At 51.1% G+C, this 20,808-nt stretch overlaps 1 protein-coding gene across 12 annotated transcripts in view; it reads left to right on the top strand.

The window, feature by feature from the left end:
* dab1a (DAB adaptor protein 1a) overlaps positions 1 to 20,808 on the top strand; it is a 288,815-nt gene that overhangs the window by 231,628 nt on the left and 36,379 nt on the right. For all 12 annotated transcript variants that reach the window (XM_064333517.1, XM_064333513.1, XM_064333515.1 and 9 more), the window contains 2 exons: positions 13,797 to 13,936; positions 15,415 to 15,513. In XM_064333517.1, coding sequence (XP_064189587.1) covers positions 13,797 to 13,936; positions 15,415 to 15,513 — 239 coding nt within the window. The remainder of the gene's footprint in view (positions 1 to 13,796; positions 13,937 to 15,414; positions 15,514 to 20,808) is intronic.

Genomic DNA, 20,808 nt, shown 5'->3' with positions numbered 1-20,808 from the left:
CTCTATTTCTGTACTTCCACTACAAATAGCAGCGACGGAAATTACAATAATCTGGTTATTTCACTTCCTGCAGAGTTATAAAAACAAGTTTATATAAATCGCCCTATTCCTCCTCAAGTAATTGTTTGAGGCAGGCTGACGTGGGTGTACCTCTGTTACCTGCTCTGGCCTCCTGCCTTCTGAACTCACGGTTTCAGGGGCCATTGCGGAGGGCTGACAGAGCGACCGTGAAATGGAGGTACGGCCTTTACCCCCACCGTGCTTTCACTGTCACGAGTTCCCATGGCCTCGGAGTTTAAATTCGACACACCCACGGACCCCAGACCCCATTACTCGACAGGGTGGACAGAAGCGCTGTTTTAAAGGACGAACAAAAGCCGCTTTTTCCACCGCATGATACCGGCTCGACTCGACTCGACTCTACTCGACTTTTTTGGTTTTCCATCGGGCAAAAGCTGTGGATAGTACTTGGTACTTGGTACTTTTTTTGGTATCACCTCCGTCAAGGTTCCAAGCGAGCTGAGGCGATACCAAAAGGTGACGTGAAAACACTGCAGACCACTGATTGGTCAGAAACGGCAGTTTCGTGCGGCGTCGCTATGGTGACCAGCTACGTTGACTGGGGTACTGTCTGCAGTGGAAAACAAAGTACCCGGTACCAAAAGGGAGTAGAGTCGAGTCCAGTTGAGCCGGTACCACACGGTGGAAAAGCGGCTAAAGACTCACCGGGCTGCCACAGTCACCTAAGCTCTAACACAATGGCGGCAGTCTCTCTGTGTAGCTTCCCTCTCTAAACTGACATTTACAATCAAGGGCGGCGTCAGTAAGTGACGGCATAAGACTAAATAATCACTGTCACCCACAACATTAATTAATCCAGCCGCGGTGCCGGTTTTGTTATGAAATTACTTTTGCTGATTAATTTAAAGAAGTCGTGTTGCTTTTCCGACAAATGTGAACCGAGTCTAAGCATCTCACTGAAGATTAAAGGGACCAGAAATAATCTCAGCAGCAGGAGGAAATGTGTCTGGCAAAGCAGCCTTTTTTCCAGAAGAATTTGTTGGATGCCATCTTGCCTGTGTTAATGGATTTCAAGGAGAGATTTGTGTAATCGCACTGGACATTACTTGCGTGTTTGGACTACTAAAACACAAGGCTGTCCGTTTCCATCTCCGAGAATTCCAAAACTCTCTTTAAGGCCCAGATTTGGTTGTCAAATTTCTTTCACATTTTTTAGTCTCTAGTTGGTTGTTTGCCTTCATGAATAAGTCAGTAAATGTTTGCAATCCATCTTGAAATGCTTGACGCTTAAACTCAATTTTAAATGACAGCAGGCTTCAGTTTTAGTGCACTGCAGTTTCAGATGCCTAATTTGTGTATCAGAACAATTGAAATTTAAGCCAATTTCAGCAGAAAAAAAGCAAAAATAACTGTCTAGCTACATTTATTAAAAGGATGTATGGTAGTTCAAAGTGTTTGAAATTACAATATAGATGCAGTTCTTTGTTTAGGGGAATACCTGGATATAAATACATGGACATAGGGACTGTTGAGATGTAAAAAAACTCAACTGATAAGAATGTAGGAGAAAGTAAGTAAATTGAGCCTGCAAACATTAAAAAGCTTTATCCAATACAGATATTCACAGTTTTTTCAAATCAGTTAATCATTCCTGATTATGGTTCCTATCCTGTGGTTTGTGCAACGCTGGGTAGAGGAAGTCACAAACTCCGCATGCAGATAACCCCTGCCAGGTGCATTATGGGTCTTGCCTCAGAATTCAGTGAGCTGGAAAGACACATCCAGACTTTGAAGCGCCCGCGCTTAAATATTAAAACAACGCTCGCAATTATAACTTGGGCTTGAATATACATGAAGGCTGTGCCGAGGAAAGGAAGCTTCACGCTGTTTTGTGTTTAAAATGTGTGCGTTGATTAGCACAGGCGCGCTTAAGAAAGCGGGACCCAGCTGCGTTTCCACTGATAACCGTTCGGGCGCCATCGATGAGTTAAAAGTTAGAGAGTGGAAAAAAAAAAAAAAAAACCACTCCACATCCGGTAATTAAAATAAGCGACGCTTCAATTTCATGGTTGCGAGAGATGTTTTATCGTCCAGTATTGAGCTCAACGTCGTTCAGCGGCTCTGACAGTCGTGGCGTATTCGCCAGCAGGCTGCATTATGCTAATAAACCGCGATCAGCCTCAGTTAAAGAGGTGACTAAGGCATGAGCAAAAATGTGTTTGCTGCAAGTGCGTGAACAGTATTAAGGGCTATTTTCTGTCTCTTTGGAGTGAGCTGCGTAATAAGGTAAATAAGTTGACTCGTCTGGGGTTGGAGACCTCTGCCAGGGGACAGTGGTGGGTGCAGTGCATTTTGGTCCACGGAGCATCAACATTCCGACCGCAAGGCAGTCTGTGTGTGTCCCCTCAGGTGCCCCCTCTCTCACCTCTGTGACCCAGAGCTGAGGCGTTGAGTCAGATCTCTCTCAGACCCACAGTGAGCTCGCTCGCTCTCCCGCCGTCTCCTGCTTTCATCTGTTTTCCTTTGTCATTCCCAGAAGCCTCTCTGATTTCAGGGGACGAAGACGGATGTACAGGCGACTTGTTCTCAGATCAGACTGTAATATTCGCTCACTTGTTCAGGGGCTGACCTCACAGGACTCTGCCTCGGTGGATGAGAATAAATGAGGCGGTGACTGCTAGTGAGAGGAGGGTGGAGGTGCCAGAGTTTACTTCCTTGGTTGTAATTTAGTCGCCTTTCTGATGGAAGATTTTTTCTCTCTCTCTCTCTCTCTCTCTCTCTCTCCCCCTCTCTCTCTCTCCCCTCGCGTCACTGGTGGCGAAGTGCAAGCCTCGCCGCCAGAGCGGAGCAGGTGAGCCGAGGAGAGGCGGCGACCGAGATAACGAACAGACAAAATGCGCGGATGAATAATTCACACTGCGCCTGAATTTTCAAGGGCGGCTCACAAAATTGCTCTGAGAGTTGCAGCCAGAGGCGTAGCAATTTTACTGAGAGGCTAACAAACACATTCTAATGAAAAGCCTTTTCGCTGTGTGCGGTGCGCTTGAAAAGCGGTTTCTTCTCAAAATATCTGACGAGGGCCCTCCTCAATGTACAGGGAGCCACTCTCTCTCTCTCTCTCTCTCTCTCTCTCGTCTGGAAACCCGCTCCTCGGTCTCAGTCTTTTTTCCTATGAGCTATGTACATTGGATTGAGAATTATACATGATCCCCTGGCTGAGAGCAGTTACACTACATTTCCCAGCAGCCCACCGGCTGATTCAAAGGGACAATCAGCTATTTATTAACACTGCTCATTGTGCCCAATGAAGGGGATCCCTCATATTCGGGGGGGGGGGCCTCCCCAGGCACCTCCATTTGTGTCTGTTTTCCGTGGGAGCAGTCTGATTTCTCAGGAGAAAAGGCGAAATTAAGCGGCTCATATTGCAGCAACGGCCCGCCTTCCCTTTCTTCCTGGTCTGTCACCATTTCAGCTGAGGGGAAATGAATAGGCAGTCTGTCACGGGGAGGCCCTGGAGGCTGATTGGTGCTGAGGCCCTGTGCTGGGTGCGGAGCTGGCCTGAGGATGCCTCTAGGCCCCAGAGACAGAGGCACTGGGGAAGGGAAGGTACTGAGCTGTCTCGCCCGGATGGTGATGCTTGCCGGGAACGTGGATGCAGAGAAGTCTTAAAGCATGACTGGGGGCTTATGTGTAGCCCTGGTCTGGAAACCACTGTGATTAAGAACAACCACCCAGAAAAGAAACGGCAAATGGATTGACTGAGGTCCTTTTCTTCCCCAAAGTGCTAAAAGAGGTCTGCTTTATTCTAATACTCATTTTTGAAATATTTTGAAGGTGATCAATCGAATATGTGGGATTAATTTCCATAGAGGAGAACACATCAGGCAGAGATTTAATAAACGGGTTGCCCTTTAACCAGATTATTAAATCAACTGTCACATCTCTGTGAAAGCCGTTTTACTGTCTGGTTCCCAGATTTCTCTCTGTCTTTCTTTTGTCTTATTTTGTATTTCCAGTGAGGGACTCATCAGAGAAATAGCCAATATATAGTTACAGTCTCCGAATGCAATTACCCTGAAATTGCATGGAAAATAGTGTGCGCAAATCAAAAGTTTTTTCAAGCAGTATTTTTAATACACATTGGCAATCAAGTAAACAGTGAGCCGGTATTAGAGATGGAATAAAAATAAAGGGAAGTGGCGGAGTGATTTATGAACTGCTGTAATTGCCGTTCCGTGTTCTGCGGTATTTACGGCCTTTATTCTCCGGCAGTGAAGCTCCTCTTTTTTAGCGTGGTGGTTCTTCTTCTCTCTCTTTTTTTTTTGGTAAAGAGGGGGCTGCAGCCCGAGAGCAGTAAGGTGTAAAAGCCGCGCGCTGGAGGAATAATTCTCTCTCGCCGTTTCGGAGTTTTAATTACACCCGGCGCACCGGCGAGACGCGGCCGTTCATTCCGAGCCGGTTTTCGGCGGACGGCGACCGAGGGCGCTCGGCGTGCCGAGGGTCGGTACGAAGCCCGTCTGTGCCCCGCGGAGGGGCCAGGGACGGCCGCAGAGTGACATGTCAGAGGGGCGACAGACAGCGCCTGTCACCTGTCACCTCTCGTACCGGGGCCTGCTCTCCTACCCATCACCCCCTTGGGAGGAGCCCAGTAATATGTGCTCCATCTGATTCCGCCAGCCCTTTGTGTTGCTCCATGACGGGCACCTCCGCCTACCCAATTCTTTGGCGTACCGGATGTTTCGTTTAAGAATTTCAGCCCACAGACCTGATGGACAGTGTTTGTAAAATGGGGCTGCTGGTTGTGTGGTTTTACTCACTGAGATGTGGCTAGATGACTTGGTCTTGGTGCAGCTGCGTGGTCTTACTGAGCGATATATGGACCGGTGCCTCAGTTTTGGTGCAGCTGTGTGGTTTTACTGAGCGATATATGAACAGAGGCCTCAGCGCTGTTTAGATGATCACCAAGGAACCCCCCGCTTCCGTGGATGAAGGATGAGTCCGGGAACACATTATTTGAGGCACACGGCAAGGTTGCGGCGACGCGTTAAATGTAATTGCTCGGGAATTAGTGTCCCCCCTCCAACACTGTTCTGGGGTAGGAATTTAATTTTGAAAGGGCCGGTTTTGATGGAGTGAGGGAAGCGCAGGGCATCACTCAGAGATACAGTAATATAAAGCGCGCCGCTGAAAGCTGCCCTCTGCGTCGTGCGTCTCGCGCTCCCCTGCTAAAAATAGCTGTCATCAAGGTGATGAATTCAAATTGAAATCTATGCCTTAAAATGTCACCCCCAAATGAAAAGCTCATTCCGCAGAGGGGACACCAGCTGAGCTTGGCTGAACGTTATTTAATGCTGCGGAGCTGGGAGCGGACGTGTATGGCTCCGGCTGGTCCCTGCAATCCCCCTTTTTTTATGCAGGTCTCTTCCGCCCGTCCGCGCGGGGACAGACAGCGACCTTCGCTCACAGTTCACACCTAGCGATGGAGTAGCCACATTGTGGGTGTGTTTGTGCGCGTGTGTGTGCGTGTGTGTGTGTGTGTGCGTTTTATGTACTGTACATTTACAAAATTATGTTTCAGTGACTTTACCCCTGAGAACCATGTTGATTATAAGCATCAGAACTTTGAAAGGAAATTAAGTGTGTTCCTATGCATAGATGGTATTCTATGGCAAATTATATTATTACAGTTTTAGCCATTTTGAAACATTTCTTCTTTAAGTACAATATGTATAAGGATTATTATAAGAGATCCTAAAATATAGATTAGCCAACAAAGACGAGGAAGCTCAAGGTTTCAGCATTCAGAATGTGCTGTTCAGTTCTTTAGTGTAAGTTACACATTCCATTGTGTAAATCAACAATGAATGATTACTGAAAATTGTATATATGTGATCACAACTTCTTTGCACCTCACTGAACAAAAGAATCAACTCTGCAAAGGAGCATTCTCCTGAACATAGCTGTCATGTTATGGGTCTTGATTGAACCCCTTTCATACACTGATGTGAATTTGTATGGGCAATACAGCACGTAGCAGACACACACCTAATTTGAACATGTAAGGTATGTGGAGCAAGGCACTTTTATACTGTTGATTTGTATTGATTGAGAGGCATAACAAGCTCAGGCAAATCAGATTTTCCCCCTCCAAACAGACTGGACTAATACTTTATACGGTGAGATTTTATTCCACACTGATCAAACAAATCAAGCAGAGAAATATTACCCCTCGAGCATCGCATTTTTGTGAATGTGGTTCGAAATGCTATTTTTAACAGTCAATTTGTCTTAATACTGACACATTTTCAGGAAGTGTCACAAGTGTTGTTTTGAGCTATGTAGCGGAGCAAATGAAAAGCCTACACACCTTTCTCTTGAAAAATGACAATGGGTGCAAATGACCATTGTGTTTTTGTTTTCGTGTTTGAAAAATGCTGAATAACATTCAGATTTTCATGAATTGCACATTACATTTCAATAGATTGTCTAATATAGACATTTTGTCTAATGTAGACATTTTGATTGCATTCATTACGTGCCTTTTCTTCCAGTATTTTGTATCAAATGCTAATTCTGGCTATTCTGTGTAATCTAATGACCTAAATGTTTACAGCTTTGAACAATAGTGCTTGCTACATATTTATCTTATCAATCTCATACTGTACCTTTAGTTGATAAGTATCTTATTTCTTCAAAATTCTGGTTGCAAAACGCCCAAACAGCACACAAAATGTTATTATAAGAGGTTCCTACCAGTACTTGAAGAACCAGTAAGTAGCACCACACGGGATTCAATACGGTCTGTGTTTAATATGGAGCTTACGCTTGTAATAAAACAAAATTTGCTGTATCGAGCAATTAGGACGCGTGTGTGCAGAGGAAACACGGCTCGTGTTGTACCACCCCGACTGCCAGTCTGCCCGTAATGAAATTATGCGCGAGGGCTCTGTGTAGGAGGGAGCTAAGAACATTTCTTTCCCAAGCGCACATAAATTGGCTTATTTGCTTTGCATCCCAAGGGCGCGGCGAGGTGTCTGAGTGGCGTAGGAGTGGGCTTGGATCAAGGCCTTCCTTTGGCACACACTATCTTATTGATTGATGATCTCGGTCTCGGCTAGCGTGGCAAGGTGCATCGGGTTCTATGCGGCTGGCTGCGTATCGGACCGTAGCTGTAATGGTACTCACAGGTGAAACATTAATGTTTTATGCAGCCTCAAGAACTTTCATCCAGCACTATTAAACTATATACTAAAAGGTATTATATTTTCAATATATTAACCAGTGTGTATTGGAGTTAATTAAAAAAATTATATTGCATAAATATGTCCTTAAGGTGTAATTGAAAGTATTTGTGTAGTATGCTTAGACAATATAATAATAAAATAAATGTGTAGTATAATAGAAAATATAATTAAATGTAATTAAGATACAAAGATTTGCATGCATTTGCTAGATGTTTTTCAAATTATTTTATGTGATGAAAAGACTCCACTTCTTGTGTATTTTTAATTAAGTCATTCAGTATGTAAATGTAATTATGGCTATATTTATTGTTTTCCATGAGAAGGCCCAAAACCAAGCACAATATGAAAAACATTTCCCATAAAAATCACCTTAAAAAGGGCAAAATTCACACACGTGAGCCAGTGGGCCCAACATGATCACCTAACATCAGCATGTGGCAAACTATATATTTGTAAAATGTTGGCATTGACTGCCTATTGACTGTACAGTATTTTAATCTTTGACAGAATTCCATGAATTTGAATGAGTGATAAAAAGCAAGCAGTAAAGCAGTGCAAATGTCATCACCTTGATGTGTCATCACTACAAACGAATTCATGGAAAACCTGATGTCTCCTGCGCCATTTTGTCCCGAGCGGTGCATCTGCTAAGCCCTGATTGGATGCCTGTGGTTGTGTGGGTCTCCTCACTGCCTCCTGTGAGGGTGGCACCGTGCTTCTGCGTGCGCCTCCTGTGGTGGAGCATGGTCGTCGGGCCCGACTGTGGGACCCGGTCCCGCTGTACGGATTAGCGGAGATATGAAGAGTGTGTGTGTGTGTGTGTGTGTGAGAGAGAGAGAGAGAGAGAGCAAGAGATAGAGAGAGATAGAGAGAGGGAGAGAGAGCGATAGAGAGAGAGATAGAGAGAGGGAGAGAGAGCGGAGAGAGAGCGATAGAGAGAGGGAGAAATGGGAGAGAGAAAGAGATAGAGAGAGAGAAAGAGAGGAGAGAGAGGGAGAAGAGCGAGAGAGAGAGAGAGAGAGAGAGAGAGCGGGAGAGAGAAGAGATAGAGAGAGGGAGAAGAGGGAGAGAGAGAGAGAGAGGAGAGAGAGATAGAGAGAGGGAGAAAGAGCGAGAGAGAGAGCGATAGAGAGAGGGAGAAAGAGCGAGAGAGAGAAAGAGATAGAGAGAGGGAGAAATAGCGAGAGAGAGAAAGAACGAGAGAGAGAGAGAGAGAGAGCGATAGAGAGAGAGTGATGGGAGGGTTGTGACAGCCGTGTTTATCCTCTCGCGTTGGGGGAAAAGCAGCCCGGCTGAACAGCCATGCAGCTCATTAACGGGGAGGGTAATCAGGCACGGGGGGCCGACAGCCCCGTCACGCGGCCCTAAATCTCCTGCTTCAGGGGCACCCCGACCACGCGGGCTCCAGCGCACGCGAAGGGGCGGGGGTGTGTGGGGGGGGACAGGACAGCTGCTCGCCCAGCAGAGGGCCCTCCCCGGCTCTGTCAGAGGGCATTTTACCCACTTTATTTAACGCGCTGAGTTATGCCGCGGAGGGTCCTTCCTCACTCCATCATCACTGCCGCCGGCCGGACGCTGTGGCACGCCCATCCAGGCCCCGGCATGATTGAACGTCTCTCTCTCTCTCTCTCTCTCTCGCTCTCTCTCTCTCTCTCTCTCTCTCTCTCTCACTGCTCTGTCTCTCTCTCTCTCTCGCTCTCTCCCTCTCGCTGTCTCTCTCTCTCTCACTCTGTCTCTCTCTCTCTCACTCTGTCTCTCTCTCCCTCTCTCCCTCTCTCTCTCTCTCTCTCTCTCTCCCTCTCCCTCTCTCTCCCCCCATCTCACCGGCGGTGACTGCACACCCCCTGAACCCTGCAGTAATATTGCGGCCGCCAGATGCTCCGTTGTCTGGGACACGGCTGAATGAAGCTCGTCCTCCGTGTCCCTGCCCTTTGGAGAGGGGGGTCTTCCGTGCTTCGCTAAATATCGTCCGCGCTCCTGGATTACTGTGGGGACGGTGCCTGGTTGGCTAATTGCCTGTAAGGAAAGCTGTAGACCAGCATAGCTGGCGTGAGGGATGTCTTCTCGCTGATGGGGTTGGCCTAAACCTTTGAACAGTAGTCAACACAGTCACTGTGCGCATTTGCATGCTGTAAATCTAAGATCATATCTCTGAGGAAAATGCTATAGATAAAGTGTGGGCAATTATAGCAGACAGAAACCCCTTAATCATGCTGACTCCGACCTTGGGAGTGTCATTCCTTCATTGCTCAGGAAGTCCTTTGTCTTTCTTTACAACTTCAGTGATTTTCTTTCTAGATTTTTCTTGACCCTTCTGACTTGAGAAGAAACATGGCCCACTTTTGTGTAAACAATGTAAATCCCCAAACTACACAGATCAAACATATTCATATTTTTTTCATTTATTAATTATCCTTAAATCCTGTTGTTCAGAATAACTCTGATGTAGAAGCCTTTCTTCTTTGGGGCATATGCCAAAATTAGACTGACTTGCTCTTGGGGATTTGTAGCATCGTGGTTCGTTTAGAAGCTGTGATGGTTATGTGTGGAGGTGTGGATTTACTGTGTTGTGCAGCAGGGCCTGCTGAGAGATCAAAGAGGATTTCCTCAAAGAGACAGTCAGTCATGGGAGATACCTGCAGTGGTCTCTTCCCCAGTGTCTCAAACACTGATAGAAAACGACAGCAATCAGCATATCACGATGCTCTGTGTTCTTTCACCACCCACTCTTGCTAACATGTTCAATGGGACTCTGATCTGTAATTGTATCGATACATCGTCTTTTTCTGAACCGGTTCATGTCCCTTCATGTTTTTTTTTGTGTTTTTTCCTTTCCTGATGTCTTCATCTGACCTCAAACCCCTCATGTGGGATTTATCATTTTCTGGAATGACGGTAGAACCCGGTAAAAAAAGAAACATTTTGCGGCCTAATTATCAGCGCCAGCGTTCCCCGGCGTTGCTGGCGTCGGTACTGCAGTCGCTGCACACGCGGCTGGCGTGCGATTCATGTGGGGCGGGCTTTGCTGTCGCGCACGGGGACGAGGCGGCGGCGGATCCGCACCGCGCTCCGGTTCCGAAAACCGCGTCTCCGCGTCGTGGAGCGGCGCTTGATTTCCCCGAGATTTTTTTCCTTTTTTCTGCTCCTGTTCTGTAGAAAAGGGGCCCGCGAACAAGAGCAGGATCAAAGGTGCAGCCGCGGCTAAGCGCGACACGCATCAACCGCCTTCCCTTTCCCCCAACAACAAGGGTCTCTGTGTTGGGGGGGGGGTGTGGTTAGTGCGGAACTCTCAGACTTCGTCTTTCGTGAAAAGGGAATGCGTGCAGAACGTGTTTCTGGTGCTGAAATGAAACGGGCCCTGTTGATGAGTCGTTAGCTGTGTTTAGGCTCCTGCCTCGTGCTCAGGATGGAGAGATCTGCGTTAGCAGTTGACAGAGCGCTGCGTTGGAGGTGGGGGACGGATCCTACTGCAGCGCAGAGGAATGGGCAGGTTTTTTAATCACTGCACTTCACTCAAGCAGAACTGAGGACCCTGAACGCAGAAGGTGGGAAGCAGCGCGTGTTATTAAGCTAAGTACCGGGACAGCCGGGCGCGTTGTGTCAGGCGTTACGACTCTGGTGTTGGGATAACAGCCCGTAATATGGAAGGCACAAAGCCACTGACCGGGGTCCATTTTCCTAAGGATTGTGGGGCTGTGGAGGAGCCCTCCTGGGGCGGTGGGGGGGGATAGCGTTTATGCTTGATTTGAGAATTCATAACCCTTTGGAGTGGGGAGAGAGGAGTGTTTTAAGCGCAACAATGGACACCACAGAAGAGCGCGTGAGAGCAAGGTCGGCGCGGAGGCGCCCGCGATACCTGAACAATGGAGGGGCAGCGCCGAGGCAGGGGAACAGGAAAAAGAGCAGCCAGATAAGACGAAAATGTCACGCTGTCATGGAGATGTGACGGAGAGGGCAAGCGCGGGAGGGAGGCCGCACAATGGACTGCGGCTCGTCTCTCCCGGGGTGGGGGGGGGCGGGGGGGGCGCCGGGGGACCGGGGGCGCGCGGTCGACCGAAATGATGCTGCAATTACGACTCTCAATGGCCGCCTTTCATACGGGCTTGTAAGCTCGGGACGGGAAAAAAAAGAAAAAAGGTTGGCGGGAGTTCGGCGGGTGAACCCCGGGGGCTCCTCGTGTCACCCGCTGCCGGGCTGCCCCCGTACCGTGCCACCGTCGCCCAGGCGGCCCGGCGTGATGTCACTGATGCCACGCACCCCGTGTGATGTCATAGTCCCGGGCGCGCGGTGTGATGTCGCGGCGGTGCCCTGCGCCCCGTATGTTCTCTGCCCGATCCCCCGCCCGTCCTTGGCCGTCTGTCGGCCAGAGCAGGTGCGCAGGGATGGCTCGTGATGCCCGCCGTCCCTGTGAATGCGCAAGGCTTACGCATGAATAGCGCACGTCATTTTTCATTAATGTCCCTCATTACCGCGACAAAAATAATGCATCGCTTTGTTTATACTAAAATGGATTTCTGTCGTTCACAGGTGTAAGGTGCCCCCCATGTGTCCTGTATTTTTCCTGGCAGTAAAAAGCCTGGCCACCCCCCCGCCCCCCTCCCTGTTTATTCCTCACACACACACACACACACACCATATGTCCGTGACCGTGTCCTTTCAAAGGGCCTCAGCTGCCTGCTCGAATATGAATCTGCTTACGTCTCCTTATTAAGCAGCCAGACCTCCGGTGACCCCTACACATCAACTTTCTCCCCACCTGTAATTAGTGGCTCACTCAGCGGGCTGTTTAACGGTTCCATCGCCGCCTCTCCCCCCACCCACCACCCCCCCGTTCACTCAATTAGCCAGTCAGTCAGTCAGTCCACAGGCCCGCGGGTCCGTTGCTCGGCTACCTCTTACCCTCGGAAGCTAATGGCCGGGATTCGCTGGCAGGCTTTCCCTCCGTACCTCGCCAGTCACAACAAATTGGCGCTCTCTCTCTCTTTCTCTCTCTCTCTCTCTCTCTCTCCGCCGGGCCGTACCTGAGCTGCTTTAATTGGGCCTCGTTGTGGGAAGTGGGGCCCCGTGGCCCCGCCGCTTGGCCTGGCCCGGAGCGAACGGGAAGCGATGTGGCGGGAGGCAACGGGTGGGGGGGTGGGGGGGGAGGAGCAGGGTTAGACGCGGCGGCAGCTGAGCGTGACGCGGCTCACTTTGATGCGCGCACTCTGAAACGCGGCCGGCTTTCATCCCGCTATCACTTTGCTCCAGGTTGGCGGTGGGTGGAGCGGGTTGTGTTAGCCACCTCGCCCCTCTAATGTGCTGGAAGGAGAGCCCGGTGTCTTTCGTGCACACAACCTCTTTAAAGGGCCTCTAACCACTGCCCGTCCACTGTCCTTGCTTCACAGCGGTCTCACGCCCATGGGAGGCTGCGATTTCTCACTGGCCTCTCATGGGGTTTTATTTTACTCAATAAAAGAGAAGCTGACCCCTTCAGTCTGCAGCTTCTCTTTTATTGAGTAATGTAAAAATCTCTCTCTCTCTCTCTCTCTCTCTTTCTCTCTCTCTTTCTCTCTAGTCAAGACCAAATTTAGGACAGGTCATCTTGTCCATGTGGAACTGCACTAAGGTCCCCTCTCCCTGCACTGCGCGGTCAGCATGGGTGGGCTCTCCCCGTGCCCTCTGCCCTCTGCCCTCACCCTGTGCCAACCCGTCACTGCCGTCAGCCGCCCGTCTGAAGCCCGGGCGCTGCTGCCCTGGCGTAAAGCGCTCTGCCCGTCGGTGCCCTGTCAATCACGCGACTGACCTTCCCCTTGGTCCCCCGCGAGAACTGTTCACCGGTTTCTTTAAAGCGAGTAATGGCGCCGTGTCACGAAACAGGGGCCGGAGGTCACACGGTTCGGGTCATGAGCGGGCTCGGAAATCGCAGCTCGGAATTGCTTCAGCTGTAGAAATAGTCTACAGGAGCCTCACGAAAGTCACCTGGGTCATTCAGTGAACTGCAGTCAGATGGTGGCGAGGTCAATAGGAAAGTAGTGATTCGTGAATCGATTATCATGCTTCTTCTTTTCGTACAGCAAGATGGCGGTTTGTTCCATATCCACTATAACTTTATGTCATCAACTGTCATATTTATGTAATGCATTGCGGTTGTATGCGTGTGATTGAGATTGCATATGTGTAGTCTTAGCTGTAGCTGTTTTTTTGCCAGCGTCCATTGGAAACTCTGTTTGTTAAATATATTTTTTTGGAACGGCGCTTGTGGTTGGCGGGTGCTGAGAGACGGCCGTGCCAGCGCTGACCGTGTCCTCTCTCTCTCTCTCTCTCTCTCTCTCTCTCTCTCTCTCTCTCTCTCTCTCTCTCTCTCGCTCTCTCCTCTCTCTCCTTCTCTCTCTCCCCTCTCCCTCTCTCTCCCTCTCTCTCTCTTCTCTCTCTCTCTCTCTCTCTCTCTCTCTCTCCTCTCTCTCCTCTCTCTCTCTCTCTCTCTCTCTCCTCTCTCTCTCTCTCTCTCTCTCTCTCTCTCTCTCTCTCTCTCTCTCTCTCTCCGCTCCGCAGGTCAGGACCGCAGTGAGGCCGGGCTGATTAAGCGCTTCAAGGGGGATGGGATCCGCTACAAGGCCAAGCTGATCGGGATTGATGAGGTCACGGCGGCGCGCGGGGACAAGCTGTGCCAGGACTCCATGATGAAGCTGAAGGTGAGCGAGCGAGCGAGCGCACGCACGGACGACGGGTACGGACGGCGCGGCGTGGCGAGCGTCGCAGGGCACCGCGCCGGCTCCCGCTGCACCCCCCCACCCCCCCACCCGAATAAATTACCCCTCGCGCAGGCTATCCATCAGCGGCGCTAATTAGCATCGCGCGCGCGAGGAGCGGCAGCCGGAGCGGAGCCTCGCCAGGTGAAGGCTGAGCGCGCTCAGGGTGAGCCCTGACACGCCACGGCGTCTCTCCTTGACGAGAGCGGAGGAGGGGGGAGGCAAGGGGGAAGAGGGGGGGATGGCTCATTTGCATAGCATCTAATTGGGATGGGAGCCCAGGCAGCGATTGATCAAACCTGTTTACATCCTCGCTCATCCTGACGGGAAATCCATACTAATATTCCGAGAAACCCCCGCCAATAAGTAAACAAGTGTCCCAACATTATTATTTCTCTAATCTCTCCGTCTCCCGCTGCAGCCGGACCCGCCGGTCCAATCCGTCGCGGCGCCAGTGGCCGCGGCGACGCGCTTAAACAACGCGCCTTCCGTCCGCGGGAATAAAAACGCGCCGCGAAACCGTACGGCGGCGTTGCGTGCTCGCGAAGCTCGGACGTTCAAGCAAGAGGCCCTGAACACAGCTTCCGCCGCCCGCCCACGAGCGCATCAAGAGAAGCGGTTCGATCGATAGCCGCATACTATTGTCTGGGAGTCGGGGGTCGGCATTGATCGCCCCTTTTGAAGGCGGCAGAATGAATGCCCCGAAGAAGAGGCGGGTCGTCGATTGACAGACGCAGATAACTTCTCCGCTCTGCGTCTCGCACGTTCAGTTCCCAGCCTGTTCAAATCTGGCCAAGTTTCATATGAGGCTTAAAAAGCAGATCCACAGCTCTGAAATGGCTTGATTCAAGACTCATGCAGAGATGGGTTGGGGTGGGGGATGGGTGGGTGTGACGGGGTGGGGGGGGTGTTCGATGTGGCCGAAGGATTCGGCGGCGACTGGTCACTCAGGCCAGTCAGTGATTGAGATCGTAGAGCTGACACTTCACATACTCCGTTCACATGAAGGGAAGGCCAGGACTGAAGTCTGCAAGGGTGAGAAACAGTCGCAAATTGAAATTGTTTGCACTGAAAAAAGAAAAAGAAAAAAAGACTTCAAAGGCCCTTCCGCTACTATTTAGCCAGCAGGCCCTGTCTGAAAGCTCGGCGCAGCAGCGCTTTTTAAAAGCGGTCAGTCAGCACATCTCCCCCCCCCCCCCGCGCTGTTGAAGACCCGCAATGCAGACAGGGCGCCACCGTCAGCGCGGAGAAAGAGGGCGGACCGCGGAAAACACACCTACTCCATTATGTAACACCCGTTTCCCCCCGCGACGAAGGATGAAAGAGGCACGGAAGTCTTGATGTCTCCTTCTCTTTTTTTTATTTTTTTTTTTTCTCACGTTGTCTCTCTTTTTTTTTTTTTCTTTTCCAATCCCCCGCAGGGAATCGCCGCCGCAGCGCGCTCGAAAGGAGAACACAAGCAGAAAGTCTTTCTAACCGTCTCCTTTGGAGGGATCAAGATCTTCGACGAGAAGTCAGGGGTGAGTAGCCGAATCGCGTGGTGCGGCGTGATACAAGAAAATGTCAGAGGCCCTGATGGGGCTTTTTGTGAGTGGGTGGGGTGGTGGGGGGTTGTTGGAGGGTGCGCAGTACTCACCTGAACTCCCTGGGCCAGGGCAGCCACTGGGAGCTTTAACCTCCCAGTCCTTTCTATGGTGCCGTGCCGTAGATCAGTCCCAAAGGGCCACGTGTTGGTACGGTTCGCTCAGCAGGACGAGGAACTGAAGCCACGGCAGAACTTTGGCTCAGGCCCTGCAGGGGCATGAATGCTGCATGCCGCATACTCTCCCCCTCCGAAAACCTCGGCTGCCAAATGCCTCTCTGTACTTACTCTGCAAACATTTGAAAGGCATTCTGTTCCTCTACAGTATACCCCCCCCACCTTGATGCGCTATCGCTTCCTTTTCATCCTTTCTCCACATAAACAATTAACCCGAAGCTAGCAGCTACAGGTCCGTAGTCCTTTTTGCACATCCAGCCCTGTTCTCGTCAAGAGTTAAATTGCACAAGCCCCTTCACCGTGGGCCCGGGCCAGGCGCGACGGGACTCCGTGTTCCGCGACCCCGCTTTCGTTTTTTCGCGCGTGCCACGCGACGCCGATGAAGCCGTCAGTCACCCCTCCGGTGCGAATTAAAGCGGGGGGGGGCTCTCGCGAAAGCGCTGCGAGGGTCCACTGCAGGCTTTCGGCTGGAGGTGACGTCCAGATCCCAGACGGAGGGCCGGGCCCCAGCTGCGGAGCCTCTGCCGTGGCGCTGATGCTAACGTTTTAGCGGCCGATGCGAAGAGCGCGCGATTCGTTTCCGTTAAGCCGGACGCGCCGGTCGCTAATGCGATCATGCAAATGCGCTCCCCCCGTGTTAAAAAAAACGAGCGCGCTCATCAGAACTGCCATAAAAGGCCCGTCTGCGAATCGGGTTTTAAGAGCCGCGTTAAATCAATTGCTCTCGGTGACCCGCGGGCTTCGCGGTAATCTGCGCGCGCGGCCGCGTTTGCTCTTTGGCGTTTGGAGCCTCCGAAGCCTCCATGTTGTAGCTGCCTGCCTGTGCGTTTGCTGTGGTTGGCTGTTCAGCTCACTGGATGCAGCCCTGTCCGCCTGCTACACGTGATGTCAGAGATGTAGTGATTACATTGAGCTCCTTCCTGAACCCCTCAAAGATTCTGTACATATTAAAGTATGCTTTTATACTCACGACAAAGGAAAGGGCTAAATCCAGGTCATTGAAGGCATAAGGAGGAAATTTGGAACTGGCTCTTGGAGTATGCTTCACCTGTGCTATCAGGACCCAGCTCCTGTGATATGGGTGCAGTTTTAACATACTAAGATTACCCGTCCATCCATCAATCCATTAGCTATACCCACTTATCCTGGTCAGGGTCGCTGGGGGTGCTGGAGCCTATCCCAGCATGCATTGGGCAAGGATTACACCCTGGACAGGCCGCCAATCCATCGCAGGGCGCACACACCATTCACTCACACACTCATACCTATCGGGCAATTTAGAGTCTCCAATTAGCCTACCTGCATGTCTTTGGACTGTGGGAGGAAACCAGAGTACCCGGAGGAAACCCACTGCACCACCGAGCCACCATACTAAGATCATGTTCAGCAATAAACTTTTGTGTGAGTGATGACCACCTGAAACTGGGAATTAAAGGATGAGAGAATCTTACACAGACCAAAATGAAAATAATTTAACTACACTAAAATAATGAGCCTATTTCTTTCTTTATCTAAATAGGTTAAAGTGGGAGATCTTCTGTTCCTACAGTAGGTGAAATGATTCCGCATCTCTGTGACAGAATATAGTGTGCGTGTAATGCAGAGCGTGGTGTTGAGGATTACACAGGCACAGCACATGATTTATGCTGCTCCAGTGTATCACTGCAGCTTGGGCAGGGCTGTGGGCCCACAGAGTGACCGCAACTGTTTGGCAGACTCTTAATAAGAGCAGATCTCTGGTCTGATAGCTGCAAGGCCTTCCGTGACCTTTTGTTGTAGCTGTAATTCTGAACCTCACTTGCTGAGACAGAGGTTTTAATCAGTGCAATGTCTGTGGCAACAGATAGCAAGGAGCAGTGCCGTGGTGGAACCAGCACTGAACAGCACACCCTCACTGAACAGCAGATTCCTCACTGAACACCACACCCTCACTGAACACCACACCCTCACTGAACACCACAGCCTCACTGAACAGCACACCCCTCACTGAACAGCACACCCCTCACTGAACAGCACACCCTCACCGAACAGCAGATCCCTCACTGAACACCACAGCCTCACCGAACCTTTACCAGGACCTCACAGCTGTGCACTCATTGGTCTCGGAGGAGGTAAGCCACATATTTGCGGTGTAATTGTGAGCTTTTCCAAACTTGCGAGCAGGGGGGCGGTGTCCCCCCCCGCGCGCCCGCCCCCCCAGGCGCGTATCTGACAGACGATCCATGGCTGATGTGCTGGCTCTAAGTCATTTCTATTATTCGGCTGTGACTGCCCGTGAGGTGGTAAGCTCAGGATTTACCTCTCTTATAAAAAAACGGGCTGCACCAGAGCAGGCTGGAGAGTGTGAGCTCTGGAGCTGATGAAAAAGCCTCTCGGTAAATCAGGGGAATGGAGCATTAGGCAGGACCAGGGCTGTGGCCGCTTCCCACATAAGGTCCGCATTACGGTCTTATTAGATTTGGGATCCTATGTCCAGTAGTACAGCTCTCTCTCTCTCTCTCCCCCCCCTCCACCCCACCCTCTCTATACCCCCTTTAAAAATCTCTTTTTCTCACTCCCTCACTCTCTCACTCCCCTTAATCTCACTCTCTCTGTCTCTCTCTCTGTCGCTCTCTCTCTCCCTCCCTCTCTCTGTCGCTCTCTCTCTCTTTCTCTCCCTCCCTCACTTTCTCTCTCTGTCTCTCTCCCTCTCTCTCTCCCTCTCTCTCTCTCTCTCCCTCTCTCCCGCTCTCTCACTCTCTCTCTCCCTCCCTCTCTCTCTGCTGAAGACACACTCTGCCGAAGGTGCAAACAAAAAAAGGAGCGCCGAGCTGATCCAAGCGGCCGATCTCCCTCTCTCGCCCGGAAACAGTAGTAGAGGAGTAAAGGAGCGTGTCACTATCATGTGGGGGCTTGTAATTGGCGCGTCAGCAGACTGCCGCGGCGGTGCGGCGGAGCGCCCGAGGGTCCAGGTGTCCCTCCGGAGGCGCGGCGCTCCGTCAGGGCGCTCGGATCTGACGGAGCGCCCGTCGGCGCCGCGCCGAGCCTCCCTTTGTGATGAGTCATCGCCGTCCGTCAGGGAAGAACGGCGGATGGGAGCCGCTTTGCTGGGGGAGCCGCACGCTGTCAGGTTCCCTCTGGCGCCCGGAGGCTCTCCTCTCTGACGTGACTGCCTGCGCCGTGGGAAACGTAGCGGGTTGACCAGCAGGGGGCAGAGTGGAGCTGGACAAGGGGGGAAAAAAAGCACGCTGAAACCCGAGAGGGAGGGAGCTGCTGCAGAGAGCGGAGCAGACGAATGCCTGTCTGCGCCGTGGAATCTGTGTGCCCTGATCTGAGCGTGGCTAACAGGTTATCTCCTGCGTGCTAATTCATTTACCGCGCTCGTTTTTATTCAAAACGTATTCGCTAAGAGATTAAGTGACGCTCATTTAGATATAAACGCGTGCTTCTTTTGCTCCCTGTCTCACGCTATCCTAATGACTGTTGCTAAATGCACATACAAGATGCTCTCGTTCTCACCGGCCCAGATCGTGCCGGTAGCTCGTTCCCCCCTGCAAAGACTAAAAGACGAGCTCGCGTAGCGTTCAGCCTTCAGCCCGAGTCAGGTGGGCGTTAGCGGCTTCGCGTTTAAGTTGCGTTGCAGCCTGGGTGAGCCGTGCGGCCGACGGTCTCGTTTCCTGTGAGGGCGTCGGTCGGCGGCCTGGCAGGTGGACATTCGGAGGAACGGGCGTCCCCCCCGCTTCCTCGCTTTCTCCTGGCTTGGGGAGCGCTGGCGGAGGGACAGAGGGGCCATTGAGCTGTTGGGACACCGAGCAGGAAGGGCTGAAAACAACATTAATCTGGCCCCCCTCCTGTCTGCGGCTTTGGACTGCTCTCCTCATTAACGCTGCGATAGGCGATTGATCTACACCCAGCTCAGCCAGCCCGCCCCGAACGGGCCTGTTTTTGGCTTTCTTAAAAGCGCTGTGCGCCGCCTGCCTTCAGTTCACTCGAAGGTTCGGTCTTTCAGTTGACTGCGTGTCTAGTGGTTGTCATGGAGAATCTGCGCTATGCAAGAGACCTGGTCCTGAAATGGAGAAAAGAAAGAAAGAAAATGTTTAAAAGCCGTGATACAGATTTTTTGCTTTCTGGAAAAATCCATTTTAAAAGTGAAGAAAGACTGCAGAACTACTATAATAATTCTTTCAAAAATACACATTGAAAATAGGAAATATTAAATTAAATATTAATGAAAGAAAAGATGCAACATTGAAATTAGAACCAAAACTTTCAGTAGCTTTAAAAGGTTTGTACTAGAATTTTTTAATTTGGCCTTTCAAATTAAATCAACTAAAAGCATCCCTGAGCATTTATCCTGTCTTGCGGAGTTTCACGTCAGAGCTTTTATTGTGTCTGTAATTAGAGAGCTTGTATTGCATGCTGAGAGCTTGCCATTGAAATCAGTAATTCCCCCTCCGAACCGCCTCATATGCTGTCAAAGCCACTGTCCCCCCCACCTCATCCCGGTCTCCTCCCTGCTCTGACCTCCTTGTTCATTGATGTTTCTGCGATTCTCGGAGCCCGCTGCCAGCGAATGCAAGTGACCTCATAATTTCATTACCAAGGCAACCGTATCGCAAAAACGCACTGATGTGACTTAGCTAATCTCATTCCGTCTTTGTTTTCTGGAGAGCCGCCAAAATAAGTCTTTTCTTTATTGAGTCTGCCGTGGAGGGGAAGGGGAGCGGGATGGGACGGGACGGGACGGGGACGGGGACGGGGACGGAATGTTCCGGAGCCAGGAGCGATCTGGATCGCGCGCGGCGCGGAACGTCGCGGCAGCGTCGGCGGCAGCCGTCGCACCGCCGGTCTGAGCGAGCGGTCCGGCCGACGGGGAGGCGAGAAGGATGGATCTGAGCGCGTCCGTATGCTGCGGACTCCGCGCCGTCCCGGAGGAGGCCGCGAGCGGGCGCTTTTTTTCGCTAACGTCCCCCTTGTTACTCGGCGACACAGCCCGGGCCAGTTTGGCTGCGGAGCCGGGCCCCGCGGGCTCCGACTCGGGCCCCGACTTCTAATGATAACAATGACGTTTGATTGA

The sequence above is a fragment of the Anguilla rostrata genome, chromosome 4 (assembly GCF_018555375.3).
Source record: "Anguilla rostrata isolate EN2019 chromosome 4, ASM1855537v3, whole genome shotgun sequence".
Taxonomy (NCBI): domain Eukaryota; kingdom Metazoa; phylum Chordata; class Actinopteri; order Anguilliformes; family Anguillidae; genus Anguilla; species Anguilla rostrata.
The sequence above is the reverse complement of the archived record's forward strand: the minus strand, read 5'-3'. Positions and strand labels throughout refer to the sequence as shown.